A 27,056-nucleotide genomic window follows, 5' to 3' on the forward strand; every position below is an offset into this window, starting at 1 on the left:
TGGGCAATTGTAGGCGGATGAGCCGAAATCATAGCGAATTGAAAATCAGTTCTCCAAGTGAGACCATACCAGTCTCTCAATCATCATGCATACCTTTGGTAGGTTGAGAGTATCGTATTCTGCTGGTAACGGTAGATGAAACCTATGCACTGACTCAAATGATACAGAAACCCTAGACTTCGCCAATCAGATTGCTCATATAACTGTATTTGTCCCCACAAGAGCAAAAACTGATGGTTAATTGGCAATGTTGAAGGTCGTCGTGCAGCATCTATTGTCCAAAAGGAGTATGTAATATGACCTTTCGGTTTTTAATTTTTCTCTTTTTCAATTGCAACCGAATCTAATTGACAGCACTGGAAAAAAACCAGTGCTGTGGTTACCTTAGTCTAATGGATAACAATAGTAGCGAACGTTCTATATGCCGAGCTAAAAATTGCATTGCGCAACAACTTTACTCTCGCCAAGAGGACTCTCTGACATATCCGTCAGCCAAGACGTCTACCTTTAAAGTATCGTAGGCTGGGCTGATATGTAAATCGAGATCTTTTGCAAACACCGACAATCGCTGGGATAAATCTTCATGTTCTAAATTGTGAGCCATTCCAATCAGATAATTGTGGCGAGCCTTCAAGTCCTTAACAACATCAATAGCCTGGTGCAAGCCAAAGTGGGACATGTATGGCGCCTCTGTTGGATATTCGATGTGATATGAGTCCAAGGGTTTTGGTTTGATAAGCAAATGAAAAATATTCAACTGACCTCTAAGACAATCCACAATCAGTATCTCGCTATTTTTCATCTTTTCAAGCGTTTCCGGCGGAATATAATTGGCATCAGTGATGCATGATAATTGCTTGCCAAATCGATAACCAAAGCACCAGTAAGGCTCTCCTGTGGACATAAATTTTCCATGATGCACTGTATTTGAAATTCGGATAAATAGTGTTTAGCAAGCGATCCGGACGTTTAGGTAATCCGATTGCCACTTACTTACCTGGAAGAGGTGTGATATCTAGCCCAGCGACTTCGAACTGTTCGTTTCCTTTGATCACAGTAAACTGAAATGATGCAACCTCACCACCACCTGTAGCATTAGCTTTGCTAACAAGATATGGGAATGCTCTTGATACCACTGCAAATGTCTCTTCGTTCAAGTAAACTGGAACAGATTCTTGTAGAGTGCCACCTGACGTCCAGGCCCGAAGGTCATCCAAACCTAATACTGCGTCTGCGTGTCCGTGCGATAGAATTAATGCATCGATCTCCCGGATGCCGTACCTTGGGAATATATCTAAGGCTGACTCTAAAATAAATGAATCACAGGTACGATTAGACCCCGAGGAGCAGCTTTGGCAAGCACGACATATTACCAACTCACGGTAGAAAGTCTTTCCACAATCAACCAAAATGTTCCTTGATATGCCAAAAACGTTTCAGTCACAAAAAAAAGGGGGCCGATATAGGGCTAAATATATTTCTGCTCACCGGAGTCTGCCATTGGGATCTCGATGATCTCTAACTCTTATGAGTACCGAGGGGTTTTTCCGCCTGTTTTTCCATCCTTCCTCTGTCAAAGATAAGAGGCAAACTTCACATGTAGGAGGGTTCTCAAGTAAACATTTCAGTGCAGGCGTGTTGCTGCTGCACCCTGTACCTACAAAGATGACTTGCTCAATGACGGACATGACAAAGGATGTGTGACTGTCCCACTGCTATGTGTCAGAAAACAAAAAAAAAATCTTTGTTGACACATTTGACCTTGACATTGTTCGATTATGTTAGTACATTGTATTTTACCAGACCATCAACAATACTTGCAGAATGACATGGTGACTAACTAGGTTATGATCTGATTCATCCTTCTTAACATTTAGAATGGCCAAAAAAGCGAAAGCCAGAGTTCTCATTGTCCGTCTTATGTCTTCGGCAGGCACTGGATTCTTCTATACAAAGCAACGGCCACGTACTTCACCCAAACTCTCAATGATGAAATACGACCCTAAAGGTGATTATCGATGCTAAACGATACACCCCATTGCTAATTTTCAAACTAACCCCGTCTTCCTATAGTCCAACAGCATGTCTTGTTCAATGAAACTAAGAAGAAATAATCACTGTGACCCTTTAGATTACTCTCCTCGTCCAAATTTGTACTATAGCTCCCAGAAAAAATAAAATCATCACGTTAGTTTTTTTATCATCACCATCAAAGTCATATTGCGTGCCCGGAATTCTTCATGTGACGGCTTCGACATCACATATGACGACCATAAATCAAAGTTTTAGAATTAACCATCGTGTGAAGTATGCTAAAACCATCATAACTGTGCGAAAAAAGCACAAGAGACGGTTTGAAGTTGAATGAAACGGAGCATTGCCCTGACGATGCGGTATTTGAGCGATTGGAAGAGATCAGGAGGTTAAAACCTGATAAGGGTCTTTCATGTGAGATGATATGATTTTGAAGTATGCTATGACAGGGCCCATCGGTACGTGATGTAATGGGTGGGTTTATTAGACTTTTATGTCAACTGAGACAGAAAATTAGGCATACACCAGGAATGAACGAACAAGTGGTCAAGGCTCCATTACAAAACCGAAACAAGTTGGTCGCACTGGCCAGAATCACTATGGCAACAGAGTGGAGGATCTGCAACATGAGTCAATAAAGCGATTGGTAAATTAGAGACACTGATCAAAAGACAACATGTAAATACCATCATGTGTAAAAAAAAATCCAAGCGTGATAAAGTAAGGTCCTTGGAAACTCGAAGGTTCGAGGCTTTGCAAAAACATTGGCAGACAGTGGTAAAGTTTTGAAAAAATTGGATATTTACATTTGGGGATATCAGACAGGGTCCCTCTCTGATTTGAAACATTTCGAAGTAGCATACGATGGTAGGAAAAAATACATTTTAACCGTTCTAAAATACGGGGATAGCATTATATACACTATGGCACTGCATTCAATTGAATCTAGTTGCTTCTGATAACCATAGATCTGAATTTACGATACGAGGATGAATCCGAGGGGTTATGAAGAAGCATAATCAGGAGTTAATGATAGACTTAGTACGTTTGAGCCTTCAATCATCGACTCAAATTCTTCCATCTTCTGAGCACGGTACTTGTGATCTTTTGCTCTAGAAGAATTGCCTATCCGGATATCTGGGCAAGATTTGCGAGGCTCTCGGCTAAGAAATTGGGAATCTTCCGAAGCAGAAGTTGTTGGTGAGCATCTTGAGAACTCCGAAGACTGCAGATCAACCAAGAAAGTTGATCTATCAGGCGACGTATTTGAATAGATTCCACTTGCATGAGTTAAGACTAAAGAAAAGATACCAATATTAGCAAAGGTATAATAGTGGTACCCTGATCAATGATAACGTACCAGGAGATGATATGTGCAAAGCCGAAGACTTCTTGCGATTAGGCAAAGAGAAGGTGGACGATACCGACATCCGCTTTTTGAAAGCTCTCTTTGGATCAGAGAAAATTTCGTCAAGAAACGAACCCATCAAGTTGCTTATTTTATTCAATAAAGTGTTGAATTGTAAAAGATCAATGATGGAAGAGTTGCGAGTTAAATACTTCGACCTTAATGGTGGGATAATCGGAACACGAAAACAGTGTCAGTCTCTTGTCATCCGTTGCCACAGGATACCGCAGAGGCTGCTAAGACTACCTTTGGAATAAACTCCCCGCCGCAGAGAGGCTTTTTTTTTTCTCAAATGCATCAGAAACAACGGAAATGCCATCTTTTAGGAGAACAGGTTTCAGACTGACGGGGGCCGAAGTTTATCCCGTAACTCGAACCAGCCCAAAAAAGACAGTTTGAGTTTTTGCAAAACAAAATATACTCGGAAGAGAAAGGCTTTCAGCTTGCTAACCAATTGCTTATGTTTCAGTTGGCAGTTTGCACATCTCAATTCTTTACAGTTTATGGTAAGTAGACAGAGCACCGATGGACCATCAAGTTCTCAGGCTCTCCACCGAGTTAAAAAAAAAAAAGAAGAGACCTGACAACATTTGATAAACAGAGAACACATCACACCATTCCATTAGTGTAGTCAAATTAAGACTCTGTTTTTCAGATTTTATTTGTTTGTAGGTGCCAACAAAAGGATTGGATACTGAACAAAAAGTACAAAGTATCCATGACAATGGTAACAGCCACGCAGTGATGCGTAAGCGCTTACAAACGGCGACCACGGCGACCACCCTTGCGACGAGTGCTGTCGGTGGGGATGGGGGTAACATCCTCTGTTGAATGAGGAAGGAAAGTAATATAGTCAGATGAATGATTTTCTCAGGAACCATTATTGTGCGGGGGGAAAATGGATTAGGTTTGCACTTACCGATACGGCCAATGCGCATACCAGCACGGGCAAGAGCACGGAGAGCAGCTTGGGCACCGGGACCGGGGGTCTTGGTACCGTTACCACCAGTAGCACGGATCTTGACGTGAAGAGCGGTGACACCGACTTCCTTGCACTTGGCAGCAACATCTTGGGCAGCCAACATAGCAGCATAGGGAGAGGACTCATCGCGATCAGCCTTGACCTTCATACCACCTGTTTCACATAAACTGTTAATTTCCATGTCACGTTATGCCTCTTTTATAATTTTTTCCATACTTACCAGTAACACGGACGATGGTTTCACGGCCAGAGAGATCAGTGACGTGAACGAAGGTATCGTTGAAGGAGGCGAAGATGTGGGCAACGCCGAAGACGAGCTCGCCTTCGCGGACTTGAGGACCGAGGGTGACAGTCTCCTGAACGGTGGTAGACTTCTTGGCAGCGCGCTTGGACTAAAAATAAGAAAGAAAAAAAAAGGTCAGTATGGTTGGTCAAGAAGTATGCGATGGTGATCATTTCAACGTGAATGTTACGAAAGACGAATCGATCGAGGTGCTGAGCATTCGAATGAACTTGATTGTGATATTTGTACCGAGAGGTGGATGATGTATTCGACGAATTGTTATACTATGCTTGATAGATTCTATTCTTGCCATTCACATTGGGTCGCTAGTCCATTTTGTCGAATCGCCACCATCTCCCTTTTTCGGTTTTTCCATCCGGTCAAGCGAACATCCAGCCATCCATCCATCCATCCGTCTTCCATATTCACGTTGCTTCATTGATCATATCGTAGACTTAATGGGCCACTCACCATTGTGTTTGAAAGAGAAAGAACTCTTGGTGCTTTACAGCGTCAGTCAAATATGGGTGGCGGGACCGGCCACAGAAAAATTTGGACAGTCACTTTTTTGCGGTTAACAAAATTTCTAACAGCCATCAGTACGACATTAACGAACATAACTCAGAACCTTCAATGGCTATAATAACCCGTAGCACTCACTGAATATAAACCGAATTGGTCGTTTTTTATGGCATATAATGCGGTATCCAATTTATTTGTATAACGCTGCATGTCTACTTCTGCTCATCATCAAAGCGATAAGCTTCAAATTAGAAAACCTTCCAATAAAACATCCAGCATCAGGCCCTATCCTTAATCTTGCGGCGAAGCAGTTGCTGAGCTTGTATACATTCGATCTTCTCGAATTTGATACCATCTAGCGACTTGATTCTTTTGCAAACTTTCAAAATAGTTGCTCTATACTCTTCTCGTTTGTTTCGCCAGAGCTGAGGCATGCAACGATGGAAAACATGATCATTATCACTCCATCTCCCGTCGTGCTCATATGACAGGTAATGCGATATAAGATCTTCGGATGGACCAGTAGGGTTGGATAATGTAGCATAAAATTTGGAGGTTAAGTTATTATGTCTATTAAAGAGAGGCCGGGAAAATCCAAATATCAGTACAGTGATATGCAATGGAAACACACACTAGCAATAATATTTACCGTAAATCCAAATATGAAAGTGAATGGAGTTGTTTGAGCGTTTGATTCATTGTTTTGAGGTTGTCTAGACGGTTATCCACCAGCACCAACTTCTGCAGTTGCGAGCAGCCGGCTAAAGGTGCAATGTCGCCCAAATAGTTACCACTAAGGTAAAGTATGACAAGATTAGGGAAGTGGAGGGAGAAGTCGTTTGGGAGGTTCTCAAGTTGTGTTGAGCACAACTCCAAGTATTCCAAATTAGTGAAATTTTGAAATTCCTGTAGATTCGGCAATGCGTTTCCTGTAATATTCATATCATTGATTAATTGTACCAGTGTGATGTAGCTCACTCACATCTGCGAGACACATACCTGACAAAAACAATTTGCGCACCCGCCTCAACTGGCTGATGTCCATATCACTTATGACCTCATGTTAGTTTGAAACCATCATTCGTATCCAGCGCATAGCGATAAACTCACATTTTATGTCCGCCTTGGTCTCGCATCGAAAAGCTGTCCAGGTGAACCATTACCGATAAGTTTCTAACGGTCATGAGCTGATTGTCATCCAAATATAGGGTCTTCACTGAAGGAAAGGGTGACGCATCCATAATTTTCAGGCGATTGAAGCTAAGTCTCAAGAGTTCGAGTGACGGTAAGGTTTGGTAGATGTTCATCCACTTGATTTCGTTGTGATCTTCACAGTTCGTACAAAATAAAAATGTCAGTGACAAAGGACTCTGAGGTTCGGCTTAGAGTAATACAATGAACCTACCCAAATTGATAGCTCGCAGCGATGTCAAGTGCTCAAGATTTTCCAGTCGCTCAATACCATTAAATGCTAGGTTCAGCATTTCCAATGAATGTCTAAAACAGTAATGTACAAGTTAGTTCCAAAATTTCCAAACGCACTGACACTCCTGTTACTTACAGTGACGACCCAGAAAGATTCAGATCTCGTAATCTATTGTGCGACAGATTCAGTCTTACCAGAAGCTTCATGTGCTTCACTCCGCTCCAACTTGATATGAGATTGTTTTCTGCATGCAACTCTTGCATGTTACGCAATGTGCTCAACTCTGTAAGATTTCACTCAAAGTCAGCATGGGTATGGACGTATTTTACAAACTACTTTATGCAGTCTTACCCTGAAGATTTTCCAGCATATTTTGAGATATGTTCAAGTAATGTAAATCGTGCAGATCACACAAGCCAGAGCAGTCAGTGATTCTAGTCAGGAGGTGTTATGGTGAGAAAACAACGGTATGGGTGAGCTACAGATGGGCTTATGAATATTATACTGACCTGTTGTGGTGAGCTTTCAATTGTCGAAGGCTACGAGGAAGCTTATCTATGTGGGTGATGATATTGTGGGAGCTTAAATGTAGCCATTGAAAGATCTTCATTAATGACTATGTCAGTAGCGAACGAAGACGGCAGGGTAGACTTACATGTTTAGCACTTCCAGCAAAGGGACACAATCTCGTAAACCTGAGATTGCAGACAAATTCTGATGGCTGAGATCAAGATATCTGATATTGCTCCACTCTTCATACGGGCGTAGTCGTGCCAAATGTTCGACAATAACACCCAGTGATATATCCTGCTCATCTTCTTTCCGCACCACCATTCCGTCATTAGCTTCACCTCTCAAAGTAATGTGAGCTGCTTGAGTTCGTCTATCATCGTGATGACCGTGTTGATCATGAACAGTCACCATTTTTTGAAACACCTGTTTGATAGGGTCTAATCGAAGACAACGATTACGAAGTTTTGGTTAAGGGAGACGATCTCATCGCTATAATTGCATTGATTGTCAAAATAAGCATACCTATGTCGATATGAGGGTATGGTTGGTTGAATGAAACAGCAGCCGAGCTTGTTTGAGTGAGCTTCTCTTGAACCATGGTCGAACCCTTATTGCAGTTATCAGTGGCTATGCTCATGTCGTGCGAGAACGAGTAAGTATGTTTTTGGAAAACATGAGTACGTGGTCTAGCTTGTTGTGATTGAAGCATATTCTCTGGGGTAGCATCCAGATTTGTATCGACCATGCTGTCCTTTTCACCAAACATCAACTCATCATATGGAATATTTTCCAGTAAGGCGCTAGTGGAGTGTACTGATGGTTCGTTAAATACATCGATGTCGCTGGAACCGTCTGTAATTTCTGATCGCTCATCGTTCGACAAGGATGGTGAAGGTACTGTAGAGTTTGCGTCTGCATCGGGTATAATATTGACAATAGCTGGGTCATAGGTTTCATTGTTGGTAAGCGAGGAAACTCCCGTCAATGATGGGCTTGTCACGTCTGCGATAGTCGAAGAGGGTATAATGCAGCAGTTGGCATCGGGTGGCGATTCTATAGACGGATTGTTCAGATCATCATGCAAAATTATAAATGGTAAAGATCGTATCATATACAACGTACCAGTTACTGTTTCTTCGCATGGTATTGACTTTGCTTCCTCATTTGTTTCAATGGAGACGTTTGAAACCATTTCGTAAAGATCCTGCTTTATGCGGGGTATGTACTTTGCAGGTACGGGACAGGCAAAGTCAGTATTGGCAAAGTGACCCTTTTGGTGCCGTGACAGCCATCCTATTGGTGCGTTATCTTTATCCTTAACCCAAGTGGCATTTATGTCAGCGTCTGACGATTGTCGGTTGCTGAGCTGTGGACGCCGAAAGGCTGAAAAGGAAGGAGTTTCAAACGGATGCTCTTCAGAACCACTATCGCTTAAATCAGACGGAAATGGTTTTGGTTCGTCCCAAATCGAAGTTAGGTTAGTGATATTCAGAGCTTGATCTGAACTTCGACGTGTTTCACTTTGGCTATCATGTTTGGTGACAAGCTGCTTGTCATCCTCCTTTATCGAATGGGCTGAGACGGCTCTTTTGAGTTTCTCAACAAATTGTCGAACTTGCCGTTGCTCGATGTCATTGATATTATGGGATGTATTGGGTGGGTCAACAATATTTTCAGCGTGAATTTCGATATTTCTCTCCTTGTTGCGTGGGGTCCAATTTCTGGCCTCATGATCTTTGATGAATTGCGTTAAGTCATGAGTGTATTTATCACTATCATCCAGAGGCGTTGGGCTATCCCTCAACACTACTGAGTCTACGTTGGAAGGGCTTGTTTCAATGATTGATGGACTTTGACTGTACTGCGAATCTTCCGTGGTATGCTTGCTTCGATCGATGTTATCATTCGCAAGATCATTTGAAAACCCAACTTCCAGCATGATATCTGTCATATCCTGACCAAGACTGGTATTCAGATCAAAGCTGCTTGAGCCCCCTAGGTCATCATTCGAAATATTTTCAAGGGAAGATAATGATGAAGACTCATGAACACTGGTATCAGAGGGTGCTGGCATCCGCACTTGTAAAGTATCAACCAGAGCAAGGCTATGTTTAGGACTTTGCTCTGTGGGAAGCTTGGCGTTGAGTCGGATTGATCCTTTCTGTGCTGTATCTTTCTTCAAACGGTTACTAAATTTCTTGTTAGAAAACTTTTTGGCCATGGGGTTATCACTGGCAGACGTGGCAGTGGTGACCTTTCTTTGAACATTGAATGGTGCCTGACTCCGAATGGCGCTGTCAGACATTTTTCAGATGATCCAAAAGGAGAATGAAGAGTCAACGGCAACAACGGAAGAAGCGCCAATCTGATACACTTGTGTTAAGAATGACTTGACGAATTCTTGGATGGGTGTATGCAATAAAAAAAGGAATGGAGATTAAAAAGTAACGTAGGTTGGGAAATAAAAAATAAAAATTGACAGCATATTAATTAACATCAAGGATGCTGCTCCCAGAAGGTTCGAGTGGCTTATTGCAATGAACGTGGTATCTCGGGTGTATTATATTTGCTTTATTATTATGCTTTTCATTGCTCACTACAAGGGATTGAACGTGTAATTGGATAATCCAATATTTCCTTGTGCATCCCGGATAATGACTCCCTTGATTACTCCCAGCTGCTGGTGAGGTTCAGGCATCGACAATCTAATAGAAAACCAAATTATTAGACCATTGTAAATCCCAAAAATAAGATGTAGAATATGAAGACTTACCTAGGAGCATCACTAGCGCCTGCCATGAAATCACTAAGAGAGAATACGATTAAAAAAAAAAGTTAAGAGATAAAAATATAGCCTGAAGGGCTTTGGTTTCAAAGCGCTGCAAGGTAAACTTACGTTGGAAGTGGTAAGGCTGAATGCCTGCCATAATCTCGGCTAGCAAAGCTTTTCAGAGGTAAGGGGGGCATGAACTGTTGAGGCCACTGTTGCTGCTGCGCTTGGGCCCCTTGCCCTTGGTATGTAGGATATATCGTTTGCTGGGATCCATAAGCATGGTTAGCACTTTGGTTTTGATATTGTCCATAATAGCCTGTAAACTAGTTTATCAGTATCTTTCGGTAAGACAGGAACGCAAACAGTATCCCTACTGTTATCTCCCCTGTCTTTTAACGCATCATGAACGTTCGAAGTCTGGTACTCACCGTTACCATATGCTGAGTTAGCATCAGGATAATTATTTGCATATCCATAATTTGATTCTACTGGAGTCTCTGGAAGATGAGCCTGTTGCAAAGCCGGCATAGGTGGTGCCTCATATGTACTCCTACTTGGTCGTCCAGAAAGATTGGGATGAACTGGCCCAACTTGTTGCCGCTGTTCTCTTTCAGGTGAGGGGGGTCCTCTAGGCGGTGGGCCACGTCCAGGAAACCGTTCATCCGACCTTATGTATCCATCTCGTCTACGATCATCGTACCTCGCACTAGGACCAGGTGGTGGTATTCTGTCTTCTCTCGGCCGTCGCCGCATATCCGGACCTGGCGACAAGGGAGGAGGAGGTGGTCGTCTGTCATCATAGCGCCGTTCTCGAAAATAATCATCCCTGTCCTTTCTATCTCTATAGTCTCGAGTGGGTGAAGGACCTCTTCCATAGCCGTCACGGGATCGATAGGATCCTCCTGGAGGGGGGTAGTATGGTGCATGTCGTGGAGGATAGTTTCCTCGCCCAGGTGCAGACCTACTCACGCGATACTTTCCACCATCGCTATTGGTATCATAATACCAATCACCCCTTGAATCTGCGCTGTCTTTACCAGATCGTCTATGGTTGAGTTGATCCCATAATCGTAAAATAATGGAAATACCTAGTGTGTTCAGCATGAAAAGTTTAGTTAGAAAGACTCACAATAATCCGTGACTAATGTTTCCAACAAGGCGAGATTCCGCAAAAAGAACATATATCTGTCATCGTTGCCGCCCATCACGATGCAAGCTTGTCATACCTTCTGGAAACTTATCACTACTGACATCTGCCACACTCCCTTTTCCCGTTGCTGTATCAGATCCATTAGCCAACTGTCGCTTCTCTAAATCATTGTAATATTCGTATCGAATCTCTGATATCGCGTCATCAAAGCTTCGCTCGACGGCTTCATATTCATCAAAGCGCATATTGATGATCTTTCAAGATTATATAACCAAGGTCGTACGGTCCGAAGAAGAATTTATAAGTTTTGACGACACTTTCCTTGCCGAAACCATATGACTTATCCGACGCTCCATACAAAGGAAAACGCCATACTCACCTCATTGTCTGGGCTGACATCTGCCAATGCCTCCTTGCCTTGCTCCGTAAGCTCATGCTGTATTGTAACTTTCGCTGCCTGTAAGACTTGTTGACTGCAATATGCCTTCAATTCCGACCATATTTTTCTCTTGTCTTTCAGTAGCTTTGTTATGTCGGCCTCATCTTTCAGCGACATATCCTTCAAAACATACTAGAAATATATAAAATAAACGTTTGTTATGGATCGAAAACAATACAATATAGCAGGATCCGGCGTGAAGGCTTACCGATTTGCATGCTTCTAAGAAAAGAAGATGGAGAGCATTTGTTGATCTCTTCGGTTTTGATCTTTGCTGTGAGACGGACGGAGGTAATTGATTTGCAAACGCTGGTGTTCGCTGTGGCTTTTGGTTTGATGGAGGATCTTGGGTTGCATCTCCTTGATCTTCAGGAATCCGTAGCTCCTCTCCGTCGTTGACTTTTTGGTGCACGTCCTCGCTATCCATTTCTATAATGGCTTCTCGCTCTGGAGGGTTTTGACTTTTTTTGTTCACTGAACAGTTTACTGTCGCCCCACAAAATGCTTTTTTTTTCTCGCGGGAATACAAAAAAAAAAAAATTGGGCCCGGTGTCTCGACATACCCCTCAGTTACTGAAACAGAGCGTGAGGAAATAAGCGAATGGTTATTATACATAGCAGCCCAGAGTAGTAACATCATATATTTGATATAAATGGGGTTCTTCTCTGCTTTTTCAGGAAGATTCTTGTAGGATGTTTAGTATATTTAATACTTCTCGATACCAATACAATTTGTATAATGGTGCCATCTCAGCTTTCTACTGTTTGTGAAAGAAACAGAAGAAGCAAGGGCACTGTTGCAAAGAACCTTTTAGCTCTGTTAGTATGATATCTGGTATGTACAACTAGCTAGCTCCCTATTCCAACTAGAAGTATCTTATCAACCATTCTTTCGTAATCACGGTCAAAATAAATGAACTATGCAGGTTAGGTTTGGCTGCATTTTCTCTCACCGCTGCACTCGAGAGCAAGTCGTTGTTCCTCATAAGGAAAATAAGGCAATAACAAGTATTTATAAATCATGAGCAAAAACTCTCAATGGGTAATATCCCGACCGCAGGTTAGGGGAAATTTTCTGATAGCAGCTTTGAAACAACCAAGAGCTAAGCCAGCCAAACAACTTAGATGTAGGCAACTGCGAGGAAGGCTGGTGCGATAATGCGACCAAATCCTTTAACAGGCTTGATTCTTGCGGCTGTGACTGGAATCATGATATGGTTCGAATAAGGGTGTGTCCCAAGCTTAGGGCATGACCAGTCAGCAACAACCGTGATATAACGTCGACTGTCTTGCTTGGATCAGGCACAATAGCTGTTTCATCTAAACCATTAATGCCATCGCAGAAACGGCTAGTCGGCATATTTGAAGATGACATTCTAACTGAGTTACTGGACATGTGTGACAATGGCTTCCCCTTCGCTGCAAACAAACGATAACAACCTGCAGCATCTTTACTACTACTTTAATGACATGATCACCTCAGTCCGTTCACCCGAAAAATAAAGTTGAGGCGCTGCTTAAATACTTCAACTAATGCCTGATGCCAAAAATTACACTATTTTCTTTTTTCCCTCCTTTCTCCCAAATTTTTCTTCCCACTAGAGCAGAGTCTAGCTTAGGATATCCATGAAGCTTGAAGTAACCTTCATCGCGTTAATTTTGGCTTGGATTACAACCGCTTGCCACCACCATCACAAAGGCGATGCTCATGAATACAACTTAGACCATCGCGATGACCACCCTAAGCATCATAAAACCTGTAGACTATATCCAGCTGGTAATGGAACGGATGACACGCCAAATATACTAAAAGCTTTCCAGCATTGTGGTGTTAATGGCACGATTATTTTCACAAATCACACCTTCCAAATCGACCAAGTCATGAACACCACCAATTTGTACAACTGTGATGTCCACATTCATGGAACTCTTCTCTGGTCCACAAACATTACATACTGGGTAAACAACTTGTTGCCCGTTCAATTCCAGAACCTCTCTACCAGTTGGTTATTTGGCGGAAAAAATGTTCGACTTCATGGGTACGGCCATGGCACCCTAGACGGCAATGGACAAGTGTGGTACGACTGGAATCAAAATAGAACAAATGCACCAGGCAGACCAATGACTTTTATAGTTTACAATTCGGATAATGTTATCATACGTGGATTGAGGATAGTGCAAGCGCAATTTTGGTCCATGCTGGTAACAACCTCAAAAAACATTGTAATCACCGACATGTACGTTAATAATACATCGAACTCGACCTCTACCACTGTCAATACAGATGGCATCGATGTGTGGCGCGCGGACAATGTAACGATATCAAGATGGAATATTACGTGCTTCGATGATGCCGTTGCAATCAAGGGGAACTCCTCAAACATATACGTTTCTGATATTTATGCCTATCGCACGACCGGCTTTGCTATCGGCTCGATTGGTCAGGTAGGATGAACTTATTTGTTGATTTCTCACGGATATCCTTAAGCTTAACAGTCACACCATCTAGTATGCTGAACGGCCTGACTATGTAACAAATGTCACCATGGAGAGGATTACACTTGATGACGGCCTCAGTTATGGCGCCTTTGTAAAAACTTGGTCTGGAGTGTCTAGCGGGGTAGCACCGAACGGTGGTGGCGGTGGCGGCGGACACGTGCAGAATGTCACCTTTCGCAATTTCAACATATCATGTCCTATCCCAATCGTCGTGACCCAGTGCACGTTTTATGCTACTAAAGGCAACCCTCGCAAGTGTGATACATCCAAGTTGAGCATTGACAATGTTACCTGGGAAAACGTCACAGCGTTAGCAACAAATGATTTCGCAAACATCCACTGTTCCTCGGCCGCCCCGTGTAATTTGAGGTGGTCCAATGTAAACATAACATCGACTTGGAAGCCAGCATCCGTTCGATGTGCAAATATTGCAAACCAGAACTTGACGGGCATAGAAGGCTCTAATATCCCATGCCAAGAATGGTCAAACGACTAGGTTTCACATCACCCTGCTATATACCAGCACATTGAGGATGGCTAATATTTAGACAATGCCGCCTATGTTTCTTTACATGTATTCTTTGTTTGTTTTAATGTTGTAGTATCAAATGAAAAAATCTTCCCCAAGCTTTGGTTAATATATTATGCCTTTTAATCTCTTGACCATTTGAGATATTTGGGGCATTTGGCGACCGTCATTTCGATTTTTATCTCGCTCGCATGCTCTCATGGGAAAGGAACAGAATAATACATGAGTGCCCATTTATATAGAGGACTGCAATTAGATTCTGGTAATTTAATATCGGCGTAATGTCTACACCATAGCCATACTACTTCGCCCAAGGTATAACTTGAACGTTATGCTTATCCAAAAATTGTGTTAAATGCCAAGGATTTTATGTAGACGATATTGCTTATCTTACACCCCACAATGCTTCGACTTCCGAAAGCGCTTTATGCTTCATTGGACAGGGTCCGAGAAACAGAATAGGCTACCAAAAAATAATGTTGACAAGAGCATGCATCTCCTTGTAACTATGAAAATGCGTGCAATAAGAGTATATAAGCGAGATAAAATAATATGTGATCAATCAGACTTGAGAATCCCATTCATCTTTAACTCAAACTGAAAGCTAGGCTGCCGTCTTACGGTCTTTGTATGTCATTTTTATGAGGTGTCATCGTGGTACAAGGCAAACACTTACAGCACTGCGGCGTTTGTTTGGCCAAGCTGTTGTAAAATGAACTCATCTGCTGTACCAAATATCCATGGTCAAGTTCATATTACAAAGGTATGTATAACATGTAATTGTTCTCAAAAGTATGATTTTTTGCCACTGCGCTGAGAGGGGCTTTCTGCTGCCTTATAAGTGTGACTGGGGTTGGTTGCATCATATCCGTTCGGAGCCAAGATTTTGGCTGTTCACTTACTTGCTGTCCCGACTTCCATAGATGTCAGTTTGATGCAGACAACCAATCATGATAGAACAGACGAGCGATCCTCCGCGTCTGAAGAGGAATTACATCGCTCACGGTCTGTGACTGAGAATATAAAACTTTTTAATGGCGGTCAAGATTCATCCAAGCGGCCAACAGCTGGCTCCGATCGACGCCGCTCGTATGCATTAGACACACCGGTTCTCACCAAGACAATCAATCTCAATGCTTATAGAGAGCCAACCGTTAATGTACCTCAGCCCGAAAAATTAAGTAGAAAAACTCCAACATTGAAAACCCCAGCCTTCGCCTCACCCTCGATAGAAGTTTATTCACCAACACCTAAAAATCCAACAACCACCAGTATACAAAAGCCCCCTCTGGCACCTCGTCCAGTCATGAGGACTGGTAGCCCCACGCCGAGAACTACCCCACCACCTCCACCTCCACCAAGACCACAAACCACACCTACTTCTGTTGATCATGTAGATGCGAATCCCATACCTCCACCGTCACCAGGAAAACCTTCCTATCCTCCACGACCTACAACACCAACCGTAGGAAAGTCTGCAGGCATTGTATCATCGCCATCTTTCAAACCGCAACACCCTCTTCCTTCAAAAGCAAACTTTGAGGCAAGAGCACCTACACCTAGATCGAACTCGGATCCAAAGTCTCCAATTCTCAAGTCTTCTTCGAATGAAAAATCCTCATGGTCCCCACCAACCATGAGCAGTGTATCTAATGTGGCAGCGACAACTACCTCTGTGCTGAAAGGAACATTTGACAAGTTGGTGAACGGTGTGAATGATTTACTGGTGACGGCTCAAGGTACTTCAACCGGCGCAAACTCTACAAGCTCCTCATCAGCTCCGCACAAGAACCTTATCTCATCACCCTACAACATGACGCACGTTACCCATGTGGGCTTCAACCACCAAACGGGTGAGTTTACTGGTTTGCCAAAGGAGTGGCAAGTACTTCTCAACCAAAGTGGCATCACACGAAGAGAGCAAGAAGCCAATCCACAAGCAGTACTGGACGCCATCTCATTCTTTAAGGAAACCCGAGAAGATCCGGACGACGAGGTGTGGCAAAAATTCGAATTGGCGCAATCTCAACATCCACCGCGACTTCCTAACCCTTCATTGATATCCAATACTGAAAACCCACCTCCGGGGGTGTCACCTAGTCGACCCCCACCACTCCCTAAACGTCAATCTCGCCCTCGCATCGTCGTAGTCAATTCAAATCATCATCTGTCGAGTAGTATGACACCGAATCTAGATAAGTCAACATCTGGATCCAAACCCCCTCCAATCCCTGTTCGGCCGAATTTGACAGGAAAGACGAATGAGTCAGAGAAGGTAAGATGGCTGCCGGTTCAAGAAGTACCAATTAGCAAAGATCTAAAATTTTATGTGTATTTACTCGTGTAGGCATCTTCGTTCAATCGTGGCAGCGCATCCGAGCAAAGTAAAGTAGATTCTAATCCAGCAACTAGTGTGAAGAACATTCGGAACCAACTGGAACAGCACGTTGCTGAAAGCCGAGTAAAACCTCCACCAAGGAAACCCAAAGCTGGACCACCACCAAAGCCTCCAGTGTCATCCAAACCAACCGTACCTCCCAAACCTAGAACTGCTGATGGTTTGTCTACTTCAAAGCAGCAAGTAGAACAGGCAGCGGGGTCGACAAGCACACCGTCATATGTGAGCGAACGGCCGGTTGCTCCACCTCGAAACAAACCAAAGAAAGTGGAAATTGCAGAACCTGCTGACGAATCCGATTCAACTAGCATTTACGTTGCACCAACAGCCGCACCTCTCGACCCAGCCATGGATGTTGCTTCTGCAGCCCCGGCAAGAAGAAGAGAACAAAGGCGTTTGAAAGAAGCTGCTCGTGATGCGAAAATAATAGAGAACTTACGGGCAATATGCACAGACGCTGATCCTACGAAGCTGTATCGTAATATGGTCAAAATTGGCCAAGGGTAAGCAACACATTTGATCTAACATTTAATCATACATTTCACATTAATTCATTGCATCAACAGTGCTTCAGGTGGTGTGTTTACGGCGCATTCAGTGGATACCAACATGTCAGTGGCCATCAAACAGATGAACCTGGAAAAGCAACCCAACAAGGATCTGATCATCAATGAAATCTTGGTCATGCGCGAATCGGCCCACAAGAATATAGTTAACTACATTGACTCCTTTTTGCATACCGGCGACTTATGGGTGGTGATGGAGTACATGGAAGGAGGTAGCTTGACGGACATTGTAACCAACAATATGATGACCGAAGGTCAAATTGCCGCTGTAGCTAAGGAAACTCTGGAAGGCATCTCTCATCTACATGCCAAAGGCATCATCCACCGTGATATTAAGAGCGACAACGTGCTCTTGGGCATTAATGGTGAAGTCAAACTGAGTAAGTGTTTGGTCCGTCCGCCCAATTTTTTTTCTTATGTCACTAACATTTCCCTGTAGCCGATTTTGGATTTTGTGCACGTCTGAATGACATGGACGCCAAGCGACGAACGATGATTGGAACGCCATACTGGGTAAGCATCAGATAGCTATTTAATGCATGGGATTTTAGTGTTCATACTCACGCTTTACTGGGGTCATTAGATGGCGCCGGAAGTGGTCACTCGTAAAGATTATGGCCCTAAAATCGATATATGGTCGCTCGGCATCATGACCATTGAGATGATTGAAGGCGAACCACCCTACTTACATGAAAGTCCATTACGAGCCATCTACCTTATTGCTACGAACGGCACTCCCGACCTTCAAAGCCCGACTACCCTGTCTAGTCTTTGTCGTGATTTCTTGGCCAAGTGTCTGGAAGTGGATGCTGATGTGCGCCCTTCTGCCAGTGAAATCTTGCAGCACCCTTTCCTTGCCAAGGCTGACAAACTCAGAAGCCTTGCACCGCTCATTAAGGCTAGTCGTGAGGCAAGAAAGAATGCTGCAAAATAATTATTTCTCCTAGATTGACAGAGTTGTAGACGAACCCCACCCCCTTTGATACCTACCTTACGTTATACAGCATATTTGACGACGGGTACCGCCTTTCGTGCTGATACCTCTAATCTTATTAAAACGTTCTAAAATGTATAGAGTCAGTATTCAGGATTGAGATCTTTATTTCGATTTGAATATGTATCAGGAAAAAAGGGTTTGTTAGAAGAGGGGGAAAAGGGGGCAAAAGAAAAAAGGTTGGGAATAATGGTGTATTGGGAGAGGCTCAAATTGGATGTAGACGAAGGTTTGGGGGTAGACAAAAACGAAGTAGCACAAGAAGGTATGAAGAAGACAGAGATGGTCATTATGTTGGAAAAGGAAACCTTAGCATGAAAGTTTAGAAGGGTTCGAGAACGAAGAAAAAAAATAGAAACGGGTGTTTTGAGAAAGAGGCAGACGAATAGAAATGAGACAAGAGAATTCAAAGTATATGCGTCTCGGTAAGAAAAGTGTTGTTGAAATAAGATGGGTTGTCTGGGCTGGAATCGATTATTGAGCCCCAAATCCACCGAACTGGAATCCTCCTTGTGGAAGATTCACATTCTGTTGGAAGGCAAAACCACCTGAGGCTTCATCCATCTTTGGTACCAAATCACTATCCTCAACATCGTCATCATCAGCAACAAAGTACTTGTCAATGATATGGTAAGCCTTCTTATACAATTCCTCATTATCGTGATTTTGAAGAGCGTGAATAGCCTCCATGCCGTTGCATTCTTCAATGTACACAGCATATCGGTTGATGTTATCCATATCATTAGCACGTTCCATTTCGCCAACCTTGAGAATGTTTTCCAATCCATCCAAAGCAACCTGAATAATCTTGTTATCCATGCAAGTCAACAATTCGCAAAGTGGGCGAATGCAACCTTGAGAAACCAAGTATTTGATTTGCTCAGGCTTGTTCAAGCCACCAGAGGTAGCATTGGAAATGGCCCAGCAAGCTTCCTTCTTGGTCTTGAAGTCTGCCGTTGCCAAAGTATGAATGAGGGGTGGAATGATGTTGGCATCAATCACAGCTTGAATTTGAGCGGCGTTACCAGCCGTGATATTGGAGATGGTCCAGCATGCCTCCTTACGAATACCTTCCTTCGGACTGCCTAACAAACTCAACAGGGAAGGAAGAACAGCGCAGTTGATGATGACCTGAGTTTGCACGTCATCACCGGTAACGATGTTGCCAACAGATCGAAGTGCTGGGGTTTGAACGCTGGTCGAGCTGTGCATCAATAACTCGACAAGGCGTCGGCATACACCTGATTCAACCACTGCCTGAATCTTTTCGTTAGGTCCATCGGAGAGATACGAGATAGCCCAGCAAGCATCGATCAGAACCTCATCGTCGTTGGAGTAGATCAATTTGGACAGAACCGGAAGTGCAGGTGAGATCTAGACCAGGTGATTTAGTATTAGAGGCAAATGGTCTAACGCAGTAATTTAGAAAAGCCGAGACTTACCATTGACCAATCAGGTTGAGGATTTTTACCTCGGCAAAGGTTGGAAAGAGTCCAGGTGGCATTGCGATGCATGGAGATTTTGTTATGCTCATTCAAAAGGGAAAGGAGAGGAGGTAGAATGTTGCATTGCAACACAAAATCACGACACATGGGTGAATCACCAGCAATGTTACCGAGAGCCCAAACAGCCTATGAGTTGTCATTATCGTCAGTCAATAAGAAATCGACAGTACTCAAAACAAAAACAAAGATTCCTTACCTGCTCGCGCACATCGGGAACAGGATTACTCAAGAGCTCAACAAAGATGGGGACAGCGCCAGCTTCAATCACGATTTGAGTTTGTTGCGACGAGCCTGAAGCGATATTGGTGAGAGCCCATGCAGCTTCGAACTATCAATGATAAAAGCATAAGTCTTAGTCCACGCGTATTCACGTACATACAGTGGATGGTTTATCACTTACCTGAATCAATGAATGAGGAGATCTCAAGAACTCGACAAATTTGGGAACGACGCCGCAGGCAATGACCTCTTCAATGGGAGGGTTGCGTTCCTTGGAGAGCAGCTTTCTGAATTTGGTGGTAGCGTCCAATTGTTGCTCAATGTTATTTGAATACACACCAGCAATCATTGGGGGGAGAATCTCGCGAAGCTGCAAGTAGATCGGTCAATCGGTGATACCATGATCTGGCCAGGTCGCCATGCCAGCCCCACGTTGCCATGGAAGCCAGTAGTAAAGCAACCTGTCCCACGTAAGCTCAACCATGACAAGGCCATGCTGTCATGGTTGGTTACGTATTCCGAAATTGTTGTTATTATTCTTACCTGAAGATCTACAGCTTGTTCCATTTCATCCTCGCTCTCTGACATGTCCTCTTTACCAATGGCATTGAGGTTTCTGCGCTTGGCAAGATTGTCTTCTCGCTTCTGTTTACGGATCTCGACAGATTGAGCTTCTCGTCGGCGTCTGACTTCATCGGTCTTGAAGGTGGACTTGTTCTTGAATTGACCAAGACGGTGAGATTGGCTCTTTGACTCCATGTCTCGTGTTTGGAAAGCGGAATAAGTGAGTAGGGTTGCGTCGGCCGCAATAAATTTTTTTCTGCTTTTAGCCATACCATCGAATATCATGGATCCGCCCCAACGTTATTTACTCATAAAAATAAAACTTGCGTCTCCCAGTCCTTTTAAACACGCACAGCATTAGCTAAAAGTAACAGTCTGTTTTCTATTCGATGGTAGCCTTGTGATAAAGAAGATAATGGCAGTAAGGGATGGAGAAAGATAAAGTCAGTCACATTATCACCATTATTAGCAGGGTACCTTACACTTTTGAGATTACACAACGAGCAACACCTCAACATCAACTGTCAAAATCTTATTCTGTCTCATATTGCAACGTTTCATTTCAAGTGGTCATGGACAGAGGGGGTGGTTGGCCACCAGCAGAAAGGGCAGTGATTCAACCAGAGGAGGCTGTTAGTCATCTATCATGAACATTTCCAGTTATAACCGAGTGCACCTATATTGTGTTCCAGGTAAATAACAGTGTATAAAACTTTCTGGTGCGTTATTGAGACTGTACTTGCCTTTTACCTGAGTTTAAAATGCATACCTTTTTGTTCAGTCAAAAATAGGATGTTAGAAGTACACTTTGGTTGTTCCAGTTGATATCAATCCATTTTCTATGAGTTATGTCTGTGTCCTGTCGTTGTTGGAAGGCTCTGATAGCTAGAGTTTATGGCTAGACATATATTAGTTACACTCACAGCGGCTGTACTTTTTTTTTGTGCTTTTGTTTTGGTGCTCAGAAACCCAAAGGTCGGAGTAGTAAATTTTAGCCATTTCCTTCGGCACAGAGTCTGCAGCTGAAGGCTCCTCCTCTTTACTTTTTAACATGGTTCGTACATAACAAAAGTTTGTGATGTGGATAAGATATTGGCAACGAAGCGACATAGATGAATGCATCCGTACATGGATGGATGGATTACCGATGATTCGATCGATCGGTTTTAGCGAAGCAATCAACATTTGCAAGTACATTCTGCATTGGCGACTTTTTCTTGCAAAAATCCGACGCAACATTCTATGTCTTCAACAATGCATTCGACACTGCCATTTTAGTTTTTCTTCTGATTGAAACGATATGTACTGATTACCTTGCACTTTAATAGGCTCGTGGACCTAAGAAGCACATGAAGCGTTTGAACGCTCCCAAGCACTGGATGCTCGACAAGTTGTTGGGTACGATTTCGTTCTATATTCGTTTTTTCAACGGCACCTTCTAGTACCGAATTTGAGCAGTATCTGAAGGATAGGCTCATCATTGGTTATCTTTAAGGGGAATCAATGCTTGAAAAAAAAAAGTTTTACTTCGATGATCGAACAACTTGCTAACCGGTTTATACTTTACAGGTTCCTATGCTCCCAAGCCCAGCGCTGGTCCCCACAAGACCCGCGAGTGCCTTCCCCTCATCATCTTCTTGCGTAACCGTCTGAAGTATGCCTTGAACGGTAAGGAAGTCCAGAACATCCTTATGCAGCGTCTCGTCAAGGTCGATGGCAAGGTCCGCACTGACAGCACCTACCCCGCTGGTTTCATGGACGTCATCTCCATTGAGAAGACTGGTGAGCAATTCCGTCTCATCTATGATGTTAAGGGTCGTTTCACCATCCACCGCATCACTGAGGAGGAGTCCAAGTACAAGCTCTGCAAGGTCCGCAAGGTCCAACTCGGTGCTAAGGGTATCCCCTACGTTATCACCCACGATGGCCGCACCATCCGTTACCCCGATCCTTTGATCAAGGCTAACGACACCATCCGTTACGATGTTGAGAGCGCCAAGATCACCGACTTCATCAAGTTCGAAGTTGGCAACGTCTGCATGGCTACTGGAGGTCGTAACATGGGTCGTGTTGGTGTCATCGTCCACCGTGAACGTCATATTGGTGGTTTCGAAATTGTCCACGTTAAGGATTCCCTTGACCGTCAATTCGCTACCCGTATGTCCAACGTTTTCGTCATTGGCCAAGGTAACAAGCCCTGGATCTCTCTTCCCAAGCAGAAGGGTATCAAGTTGACCATTTCTGAGGAGCGTGACCGTCGCCGTGCTGCTGCCCAACAGTAAATTTTTCACTCAAAAATACACCTCGAGCCCCATTTAAACAAGATGCTCCGGCTGAACAATAAAATACATTGTTGTCCGATATCTTTTTGAAATATATTTTGACGCATTCTTATTGAATTTTTTTTTTTTTTGAGAGAGGGAGACTTTTGATGGTATAATGACTTGAACAGAGAACGAAAAATTTACAGCATTTTGACAGTGGACGAAAAATAGGAAAAAAGAGTAGAGGTGGGAGAGAAGCATGAAACCCGCGATGACAGCATGCCTACTCCTCAAGGAGCATACCATAAGCCTTTCGCTAAAGCCTAACTGTCTGACTAAAGAGCAGGCTCTTTTTGTCAGATGTGAAAGTATTAAACAAAAAGAAAATTGATGGGAAAATTTAAAAGAAAAAATTGCAATTGCTGGTGATGTATCCAGCCCTTGCCGGTATCTAGCCAAGAAATATGAGCGACATAGAGAGATCTTTTTGACATGAAATAGATGCAAAAAATATGAGTTCCTTTTGGTACATGCCAGGAATCATACAAGTATGATACTTGTTTTATCATTTTGTTATAGAGTGCAGAAGGGTCGAAGGTATGACGAACTAATGACTTTTGTCCGTTTCATGAATCTTAATGTGGCGGCGAAGGTTACTGACGACCGAGAATCGACGGCCGCATGATGATACTGGGCATTTGTGTGGTTTCTAAAGACAAGTGAAGGCAAAATAGTTAGTATAGAACGAGGAGGTTTGGATAGTAGTAATTTGTACAATGCCCATGCAGAAATTTTCTTTTTTACCTCGCCAGTGTGGCTGTACATGTGGGTGGTTAAGGAACTGGGACGCGTAAACCTTTTAGTGCAAACAGTACATTTGTATCGCTTGGGCACGGTTGAATTAGCCTTGGTACTGAAGCTTGACATAAGACCTGCACCAGGAAGACATTGCCTTGAATCATTACTAAGAGACTTTGATATATTGCTAACAATAGGATCGCTATGACCTGCCAATGATGGTGGTAAAATACCAGTTGCATGGCTATTAGAGCTAGCTGCCGTTCTAGACAACAAATGGAGGTGTTCAGAACTCATATATATCGAGGTGTCACCGCTATTTCTGTTTACATACAGCTGTTGACCTAATGCATTTTCGTCAGCATAGGAATTTTTTTCGTAAAGCATATCGCATATATTCGCATCAGTTGAGCAGGTGCTGGATCTCCATCGTCCTGCAACAGGAGTCGGAGGCTGTGAAGGTAGATGGGTTTGGGTGATTTGGTTGTAATGAACGTCGTATGCGCCAGGTCTTGATGAATTATTGCTCATGGCTGTCATCCTTGAGGTAACCATAGGACGGCGGCTAAAATAGAGACAGCGTTTTACTATCCTCACTCTATCACGCAAAGAAATTCGGCGTCATGGCCCTTTGAAAGAAGGCTTTTTTTTTTTTTACCTTTCTCCAATGCTGCTACTGGTACTGCTAGTATCGTCACTGTTCATACGATTTTGATCATGATAACACGAAGAGGAAGCTTCATATGGCAGGGCTTCCGGCACTGAACCAGCGTGATACGTTGGTAAAGGGTCGAATATACAATCAGTGGAGCGCGAGAGTTGTCGTGGCCGTGGTTCAAAATCGTTTGCGGAAAATCTTCGCTGAAGGCCAAAATCTTTAGTTTCATATATTTCATACGAGTCGGGTATATCCTTCATAGAATTTGACTGAGAAGGTAAAAGAGATGGTTGCCGGCCAAGCGCACGTTGGGGTAGAGCGTAAACGTTGGTTCGTAAATCACCAGCTGGTGGATAATAACCAGAAGCGCGAGTGGTGAACATATTCGTCAATGGGTCGTGTTGGTTTACTGTTGTATGTAAATGCATTTCTCTTTGAGGATACGGTTCATCATGATTCGGCGAAAATGGATAAACAATGTCATAATTCATAGGACCATTCAAGGATATCATAAAAGAATACTTGATGTCGATCAGACGCCGTGAGAGTACAATGGTCGACAGAGATGTAATATGGCAATGACACCTTTAGGGAGACGAGCAAAGAGAGGATAGAAGAAGAAAGGCAGCTGCCACACGACTTGGTGAGATGGGATGCGTTGAAATGGGAAAAAAAAGGAGTTAGAAAAAGAAAAAATAAATCAATAAATAAATCAATACAAGAAATGAGATAAGCTTGCTCGTGCTGAAGAGGTGATACAAGCAATAAAGTCTGTCAATTCATCACGCGATGAGATGAGGGGGTGGACTCTGCCTTATATTGTGGGGGAACTAGATCTTTGTGTGCCTCGAGAGTGAAACAGTAGGCAGATTAAGACGAAATGTACACTGGAACTATAAGGAAAGTCTAGAAGTAAAATATAGGAAATGGTACCATATAGAACGATAGAGACCTAGTATAAAACTTGGCGTTCCAGTAAAAGTAGATCACCCATGAATGGAATAGCATAACACGAGTTTTTCAAACCTTTCCGTTACCTTATTCTGCTGTTCAGGATGTGTAGATGATGACGGGTGGCTAGGGGAAAGGAAAAGGGGAAGTGCTGATGATTGCTGAAGAAAAAAAAATATTTTTTTTGGGCCAGCTCCGTTGAGCTGTCGCTGTCGATCCTACGCCATTTTAGCAACATGTTAGCTTTTTCATCGGTGTGTGACAGTAGCAAATTTCAAGCTTGCTGCCAACTTGCGAAATAGCTTGTGAAGTGGTATGACTAACAGGCAAGATGGCATCAGTCCATCTGGTTAGTCGTTTAGAATGTCGAAAACTGAAATAGTAGAATATACATGTGGCAACTTGTCAATGCGCCTTGCGGTCTCCTCCGGTGTGACGACATGAGGCTATCATATAACCGCATGGACCAATAAATGTATGAGATACCCGAGCCACGATATGGTCTACCTCGGCAGCGCTTATCACATTTTTGACTGGTCCTTTCAACAAGAGCAATAAAACTTATTTCTCGAAAAAAAAGGGCTTCAACAGCAACCCTTACCGCACGTTTACTCCCTGATCCAATCCTAAAAAGAAAGTCCCAAACCCGATAAGTTCATAGAATGTTTCCGTTTACAACCAATAGATGCTTACCTAGGAGCATTCACGCTGCCAACACGTATTTTAACAATGGATAACAGCACATTAAGCATCAGAAATTAGTGGCGATATAACTATTAACGTAATAGAGGGTAAGAAAAACGGATGAAAACCACAATGGCAATACACGAAATTCAACTCGATCCGTCTTGCAAGATGGTTTATCTTTTTTTGCTTGGACCGGAAATATGGGGAAGTGACACAGCAGGCGAAGATCCCTCTGCTGAACCTCAGGCTTAGCGCTTGATAATTAAGATGGTCAAATCTAATGATCAAAACACAGTAATACTACACCACACTACAAGTCAACAAATACGCATCCTGATTTAATCACTATGTCGATGGAACTCAGCGTCAGCCGTACTTCGGACTAAAACATAATCGTTAGTTCGAAGCAAAATGCAGTTACTGTACGCATTAATAGACGTTTTGTGTTTACAAGGATGAGACGAACTTGATGCAGCTCCCAGCCAATTAGGCGATGGATGTGCAGAAGCCACCACTTTGGTAATACTTCTTGTGGGCCCTCAGCATGCTATTAACCCCTTACCAGACCTTTTCCGTAACTGGACTACAAGGTGTACTGTGAGCAAGCAGCGCAAGACAACGCGAAGCAACAAGTCAGACCATGAATATCTGCGGGGTTTACCTTTTTGTCCTATGGCAAGATGTGTGGTTTGGAGGACCAGAAGTAAGAAAGCTGCTGTGAATTTCACGCAGTCTGTACAGAGAGTAAATCAACACTTTTACTTTTTTATTTAAATCCATCGCGCAAAAGGAAAGCCAAAGAAAAATAGTTAAACCCTTGTGAAATTACCACTCACTGGCATGCTTTCCTTTGGAGAGAATACTTTCATGAACCTATTGAAAAACAGAATGATG

At 43.1% G+C, this 27,056-nt stretch overlaps 12 protein-coding genes across 12 annotated transcripts; 5 read left to right on the plus strand and 7 right to left on the minus strand.

Moving 5' to 3' along the window:
• Positions 1 to 280: 280 nt before the first annotated feature.
• On the minus strand, positions 281 to 2,028 carry K450DRAFT_253234 (uncharacterized protein). The gene is made up of 6 exons (XM_051591009.1): positions 1,842 to 2,028; positions 1,489 to 1,761; positions 1,382 to 1,416; positions 998 to 1,306; positions 763 to 921; positions 281 to 690 (listed from the first exon to the last, which is right to left on the minus strand). The coding sequence occupies exons 2-6, from the start codon at positions 1,686 to 1,688 to the stop codon at positions 455 to 457; spliced, it is 939 nt and encodes a 312-aa protein (XP_051442183.1). The 5' UTR covers positions 1,689 to 1,761; positions 1,842 to 2,028; the 3' UTR covers positions 281 to 454.
• K450DRAFT_274052 (uncharacterized protein) lies at positions 1,879 to 2,114 on the plus strand (the record flags this gene model as incomplete). Its single annotated transcript, XM_051593100.1, has 2 exons — positions 1,879 to 2,008; positions 2,074 to 2,114. The coding sequence occupies 2 exons, from the start codon at positions 1,879 to 1,881 to the stop codon at positions 2,112 to 2,114; spliced, it is 171 nt and encodes a 56-aa protein (XP_051442184.1).
• Positions 2,115 to 3,968: 1,854 nt separating this feature from the next.
• K450DRAFT_253251 (uncharacterized protein) lies at positions 3,969 to 5,293 on the minus strand. The gene is made up of 4 exons (XM_051591010.1): positions 5,179 to 5,293; positions 4,645 to 4,816; positions 4,381 to 4,577; positions 3,969 to 4,244 (listed from the first exon to the last, which is right to left on the minus strand). The coding sequence occupies exons 1-4, from the start codon at positions 5,179 to 5,181 to the stop codon at positions 4,101 to 4,103; spliced, it is 516 nt and encodes a 171-aa protein (XP_051442185.1). The 5' UTR covers positions 5,182 to 5,293; the 3' UTR covers positions 3,969 to 4,100.
• K450DRAFT_253253 (uncharacterized protein) lies at positions 5,205 to 9,616 on the minus strand. The gene is made up of 13 exons (XM_051591011.1): positions 9,161 to 9,616; positions 8,291 to 8,902; positions 7,691 to 8,221; positions 7,311 to 7,605; positions 7,165 to 7,236; positions 7,007 to 7,089; positions 6,791 to 6,938; positions 6,635 to 6,726; positions 6,340 to 6,556; positions 6,229 to 6,278; positions 5,879 to 6,158; positions 5,368 to 5,799; positions 5,205 to 5,293 (listed from the first exon to the last, which is right to left on the minus strand). The coding sequence occupies exons 1-12, from the start codon at positions 9,471 to 9,473 to the stop codon at positions 5,508 to 5,510; spliced, it is 2,985 nt and encodes a 994-aa protein (XP_051442186.1). The 5' UTR covers positions 9,474 to 9,616; the 3' UTR covers positions 5,205 to 5,293; positions 5,368 to 5,507.
• A 99-nt stretch (positions 9,617 to 9,715) lies between these two features.
• On the minus strand, positions 9,716 to 11,453 carry K450DRAFT_253267 (uncharacterized protein). The gene is made up of 5 exons (XM_051591012.1): positions 11,168 to 11,453; positions 10,370 to 11,029; positions 10,065 to 10,257; positions 9,942 to 9,974; positions 9,716 to 9,873 (listed from the first exon to the last, which is right to left on the minus strand). Exons 1-5 carry the CDS (start codon positions 11,334 to 11,336, stop codon positions 9,765 to 9,767), a joined length of 1,164 nt encoding a protein of 387 aa, XP_051442187.1. The 5' UTR covers positions 11,337 to 11,453; the 3' UTR covers positions 9,716 to 9,764.
• Positions 11,454 to 13,101: 1,648 nt separating this feature from the next.
• On the plus strand, positions 13,102 to 14,725 carry K450DRAFT_253273 (uncharacterized protein). The gene is made up of 2 exons (XM_051591013.1): positions 13,102 to 13,975; positions 14,040 to 14,725. The coding sequence occupies exons 1-2, from the start codon at positions 13,157 to 13,159 to the stop codon at positions 14,523 to 14,525; spliced, it is 1,305 nt and encodes a 434-aa protein (XP_051442188.1). The 5' UTR covers positions 13,102 to 13,156; the 3' UTR covers positions 14,526 to 14,725.
• A 1,628-nt stretch (positions 14,726 to 16,353) lies between these two features.
• Positions 16,354 to 16,566, plus strand: K450DRAFT_167557 (uncharacterized protein; the record flags this gene model as incomplete). The annotated part of the gene is made up of 1 exon (XM_051584063.1): positions 16,354 to 16,566. A coding segment is annotated over one exon (213 nt), but the record flags the coding sequence as incomplete, so codon positions are not given.
• A 738-nt stretch (positions 16,567 to 17,304) lies between these two features.
• On the plus strand, positions 17,305 to 18,456 carry K450DRAFT_178141 (uncharacterized protein; the record flags this gene model as incomplete). Its single annotated transcript, XM_051584287.1, has 4 exons — positions 17,305 to 17,459; positions 17,523 to 17,902; positions 17,962 to 18,035; positions 18,106 to 18,456. The coding sequence occupies 4 exons, from the start codon at positions 17,305 to 17,307 to the stop codon at positions 18,454 to 18,456; spliced, it is 960 nt and encodes a 319-aa protein (XP_051442190.1).
• Positions 18,457 to 18,898: 442 nt separating this feature from the next.
• On the minus strand, positions 18,899 to 21,157 carry K450DRAFT_253279 (uncharacterized protein). Its single transcript, XM_051591014.1, has 5 exons — positions 20,784 to 21,157; positions 20,422 to 20,610; positions 20,218 to 20,349; positions 19,959 to 20,147; positions 18,899 to 19,890 (listed from the first exon to the last, which is right to left on the minus strand). The coding sequence occupies exons 1-5, from the start codon at positions 21,087 to 21,089 to the stop codon at positions 18,991 to 18,993; spliced, it is 1,716 nt and encodes a 571-aa protein (XP_051442191.1). The 5' UTR covers positions 21,090 to 21,157; the 3' UTR covers positions 18,899 to 18,990.
• A 654-nt stretch (positions 21,158 to 21,811) lies between these two features.
• On the plus strand, positions 21,812 to 23,103 carry K450DRAFT_253289 (uncharacterized protein). The gene is made up of 3 exons (XM_051591015.1): positions 21,812 to 21,858; positions 22,133 to 22,202; positions 22,374 to 23,103. Exons 1-3 carry the CDS (start codon positions 21,856 to 21,858, stop codon positions 23,084 to 23,086), a joined length of 786 nt encoding a protein of 261 aa, XP_051442192.1. The 5' UTR covers positions 21,812 to 21,855; the 3' UTR covers positions 23,087 to 23,103.
• On the minus strand, positions 22,941 to 23,525 carry K450DRAFT_253299 (uncharacterized protein). The gene has a single exon (XM_051591016.1). It carries the CDS (start codon positions 23,372 to 23,374, stop codon positions 23,120 to 23,122), a length of 255 nt encoding a protein of 84 aa, XP_051442193.1. The 5' UTR covers positions 23,375 to 23,525; the 3' UTR covers positions 22,941 to 23,119.
• Positions 23,526 to 23,699: 174 nt separating this feature from the next.
• Positions 23,700 to 23,956, minus strand: K450DRAFT_158520 (uncharacterized protein; the record flags this gene model as incomplete). Its single annotated transcript, XM_051583991.1, has 2 exons — positions 23,700 to 23,777; positions 23,873 to 23,956. Coding segments are annotated over 2 exons (162 nt in total), but the record flags the coding sequence as incomplete, so codon positions are not given.
• Between the last annotated feature and the right edge of the window lie 3,100 nt (positions 23,957 to 27,056).

This window comes from Umbelopsis ramanniana, assembly GCF_025399195.1.
Source record: "Umbelopsis ramanniana AG unplaced genomic scaffold K450scaffold_53, whole genome shotgun sequence".
Classification (NCBI taxonomy): Eukaryota; Fungi; Mucoromycota; class Umbelopsidomycetes; order Umbelopsidales; family Umbelopsidaceae; genus Umbelopsis; species Umbelopsis ramanniana.

Bases quoted from the DNA above. Each gene is read 5' to 3' on its own strand.
- K450DRAFT_253234 (XM_051591009.1), bottom strand. From the start codon at position 1,688: ATGTCCGTCATTGAGCAAGTCATCTTTGTAGGTACAGGGTGCAGCAGC. The intron at 1,417-1,488 runs GTGAGCAGAAAT...TGGCATATCAAG, and splicing joins GATCCCAATGGCAGACTCCG to GAACATTTTGGTTGATTGTG. The intron at 691-762 runs GTCAGTTGAATA...AATATCCAACAG, and splicing joins GATTGTGGATTGTCTTAGAG to AGGCGCCATACATGTCCCAC.
- K450DRAFT_253251 (XM_051591010.1), bottom strand. The intron at 4,578-4,644 runs GTAAGTATGGAA...TATGTGAAACAG, and splicing joins AACCATCGTCCGTGTTACTG to GTGGTATGAAGGTCAAGGCT. The intron at 4,245-4,380 runs ATGCGCATTGGC...CCCCATCCCCAC, and splicing joins GTGCTCTTGCCCGTGCTGGT to CGACAGCACTCGTCGCAAGG.
- K450DRAFT_253253 (XM_051591011.1), bottom strand. From the start codon at position 9,473: ATGTCTGACAGCGCCATTCGGAGTCAGGCACCATTCAATGTTCAAAGA. The intron at 7,237-7,310 runs GTAAGTCTACCC...GCTACATTTAAG, and splicing joins TTGCTGGAAGTGCTAAACAT to CTCCCACAATATCATCACCC. The intron at 6,159-6,228 runs GTATGTGTCTCG...TGAATATTACAG, and splicing joins GCGCAAATTGTTTTTGTCAG to GAAACGCATTGCCGAATCTA.
- K450DRAFT_253267 (XM_051591012.1), bottom strand. From the start codon at position 11,336: ATGCGCTTTGATGAATATGAAGCCGTCGAGCGAAGCTTTGATGACGCG. The intron at 9,975-10,064 runs GTAAGTTTACCT...ATTCTCTCTTAG, and splicing joins TCAGCCTTACCACTTCCAAC to TGATTTCATGGCAGGCGCTA. The intron at 9,874-9,941 runs GTAAGTCTTCAT...GTTTTCTATTAG, and splicing joins GGCGCTAGTGATGCTCCTAG to ATTGTCGATGCCTGAACCTC.
- K450DRAFT_253273 (XM_051591013.1), top strand. From the start codon at position 13,157: ATGAAGCTTGAAGTAACCTTCATCGCGTTAATTTTGGCTTGGATTACA. The intron at 13,976-14,039 runs GTAGGATGAACT...CACACCATCTAG, and splicing joins CTATCGGCTCGATTGGTCAG to TATGCTGAACGGCCTGACTA.
- K450DRAFT_253279 (XM_051591014.1), bottom strand. From the start codon at position 21,089: ATGATATTCGATGGTATGGCTAAAAGCAGAAAAAAATTTATTGCGGCC. The intron at 20,611-20,783 runs GTAAGAATAATA...ATCTACTTGCAG, and splicing joins AACAAGCTGTAGATCTTCAG to CTTCGCGAGATTCTCCCCCC. The intron at 20,350-20,421 runs GTAAGTGATAAA...TATCATTGATAG, and splicing joins CTCCTCATTCATTGATTCAG to TTCGAAGCTGCATGGGCTCT.
- K450DRAFT_253289 (XM_051591015.1), top strand. The intron at 22,203-22,373 runs GTACGATTTCGT...TATACTTTACAG, and splicing joins GATGCTCGACAAGTTGTTGG to GTTCCTATGCTCCCAAGCCC.
- K450DRAFT_253299 (XM_051591016.1), bottom strand. From the start codon at position 23,374: ATGGTATGCTCCTTGAGGAGTAGGCATGCTGTCATCGCGGGTTTCATG.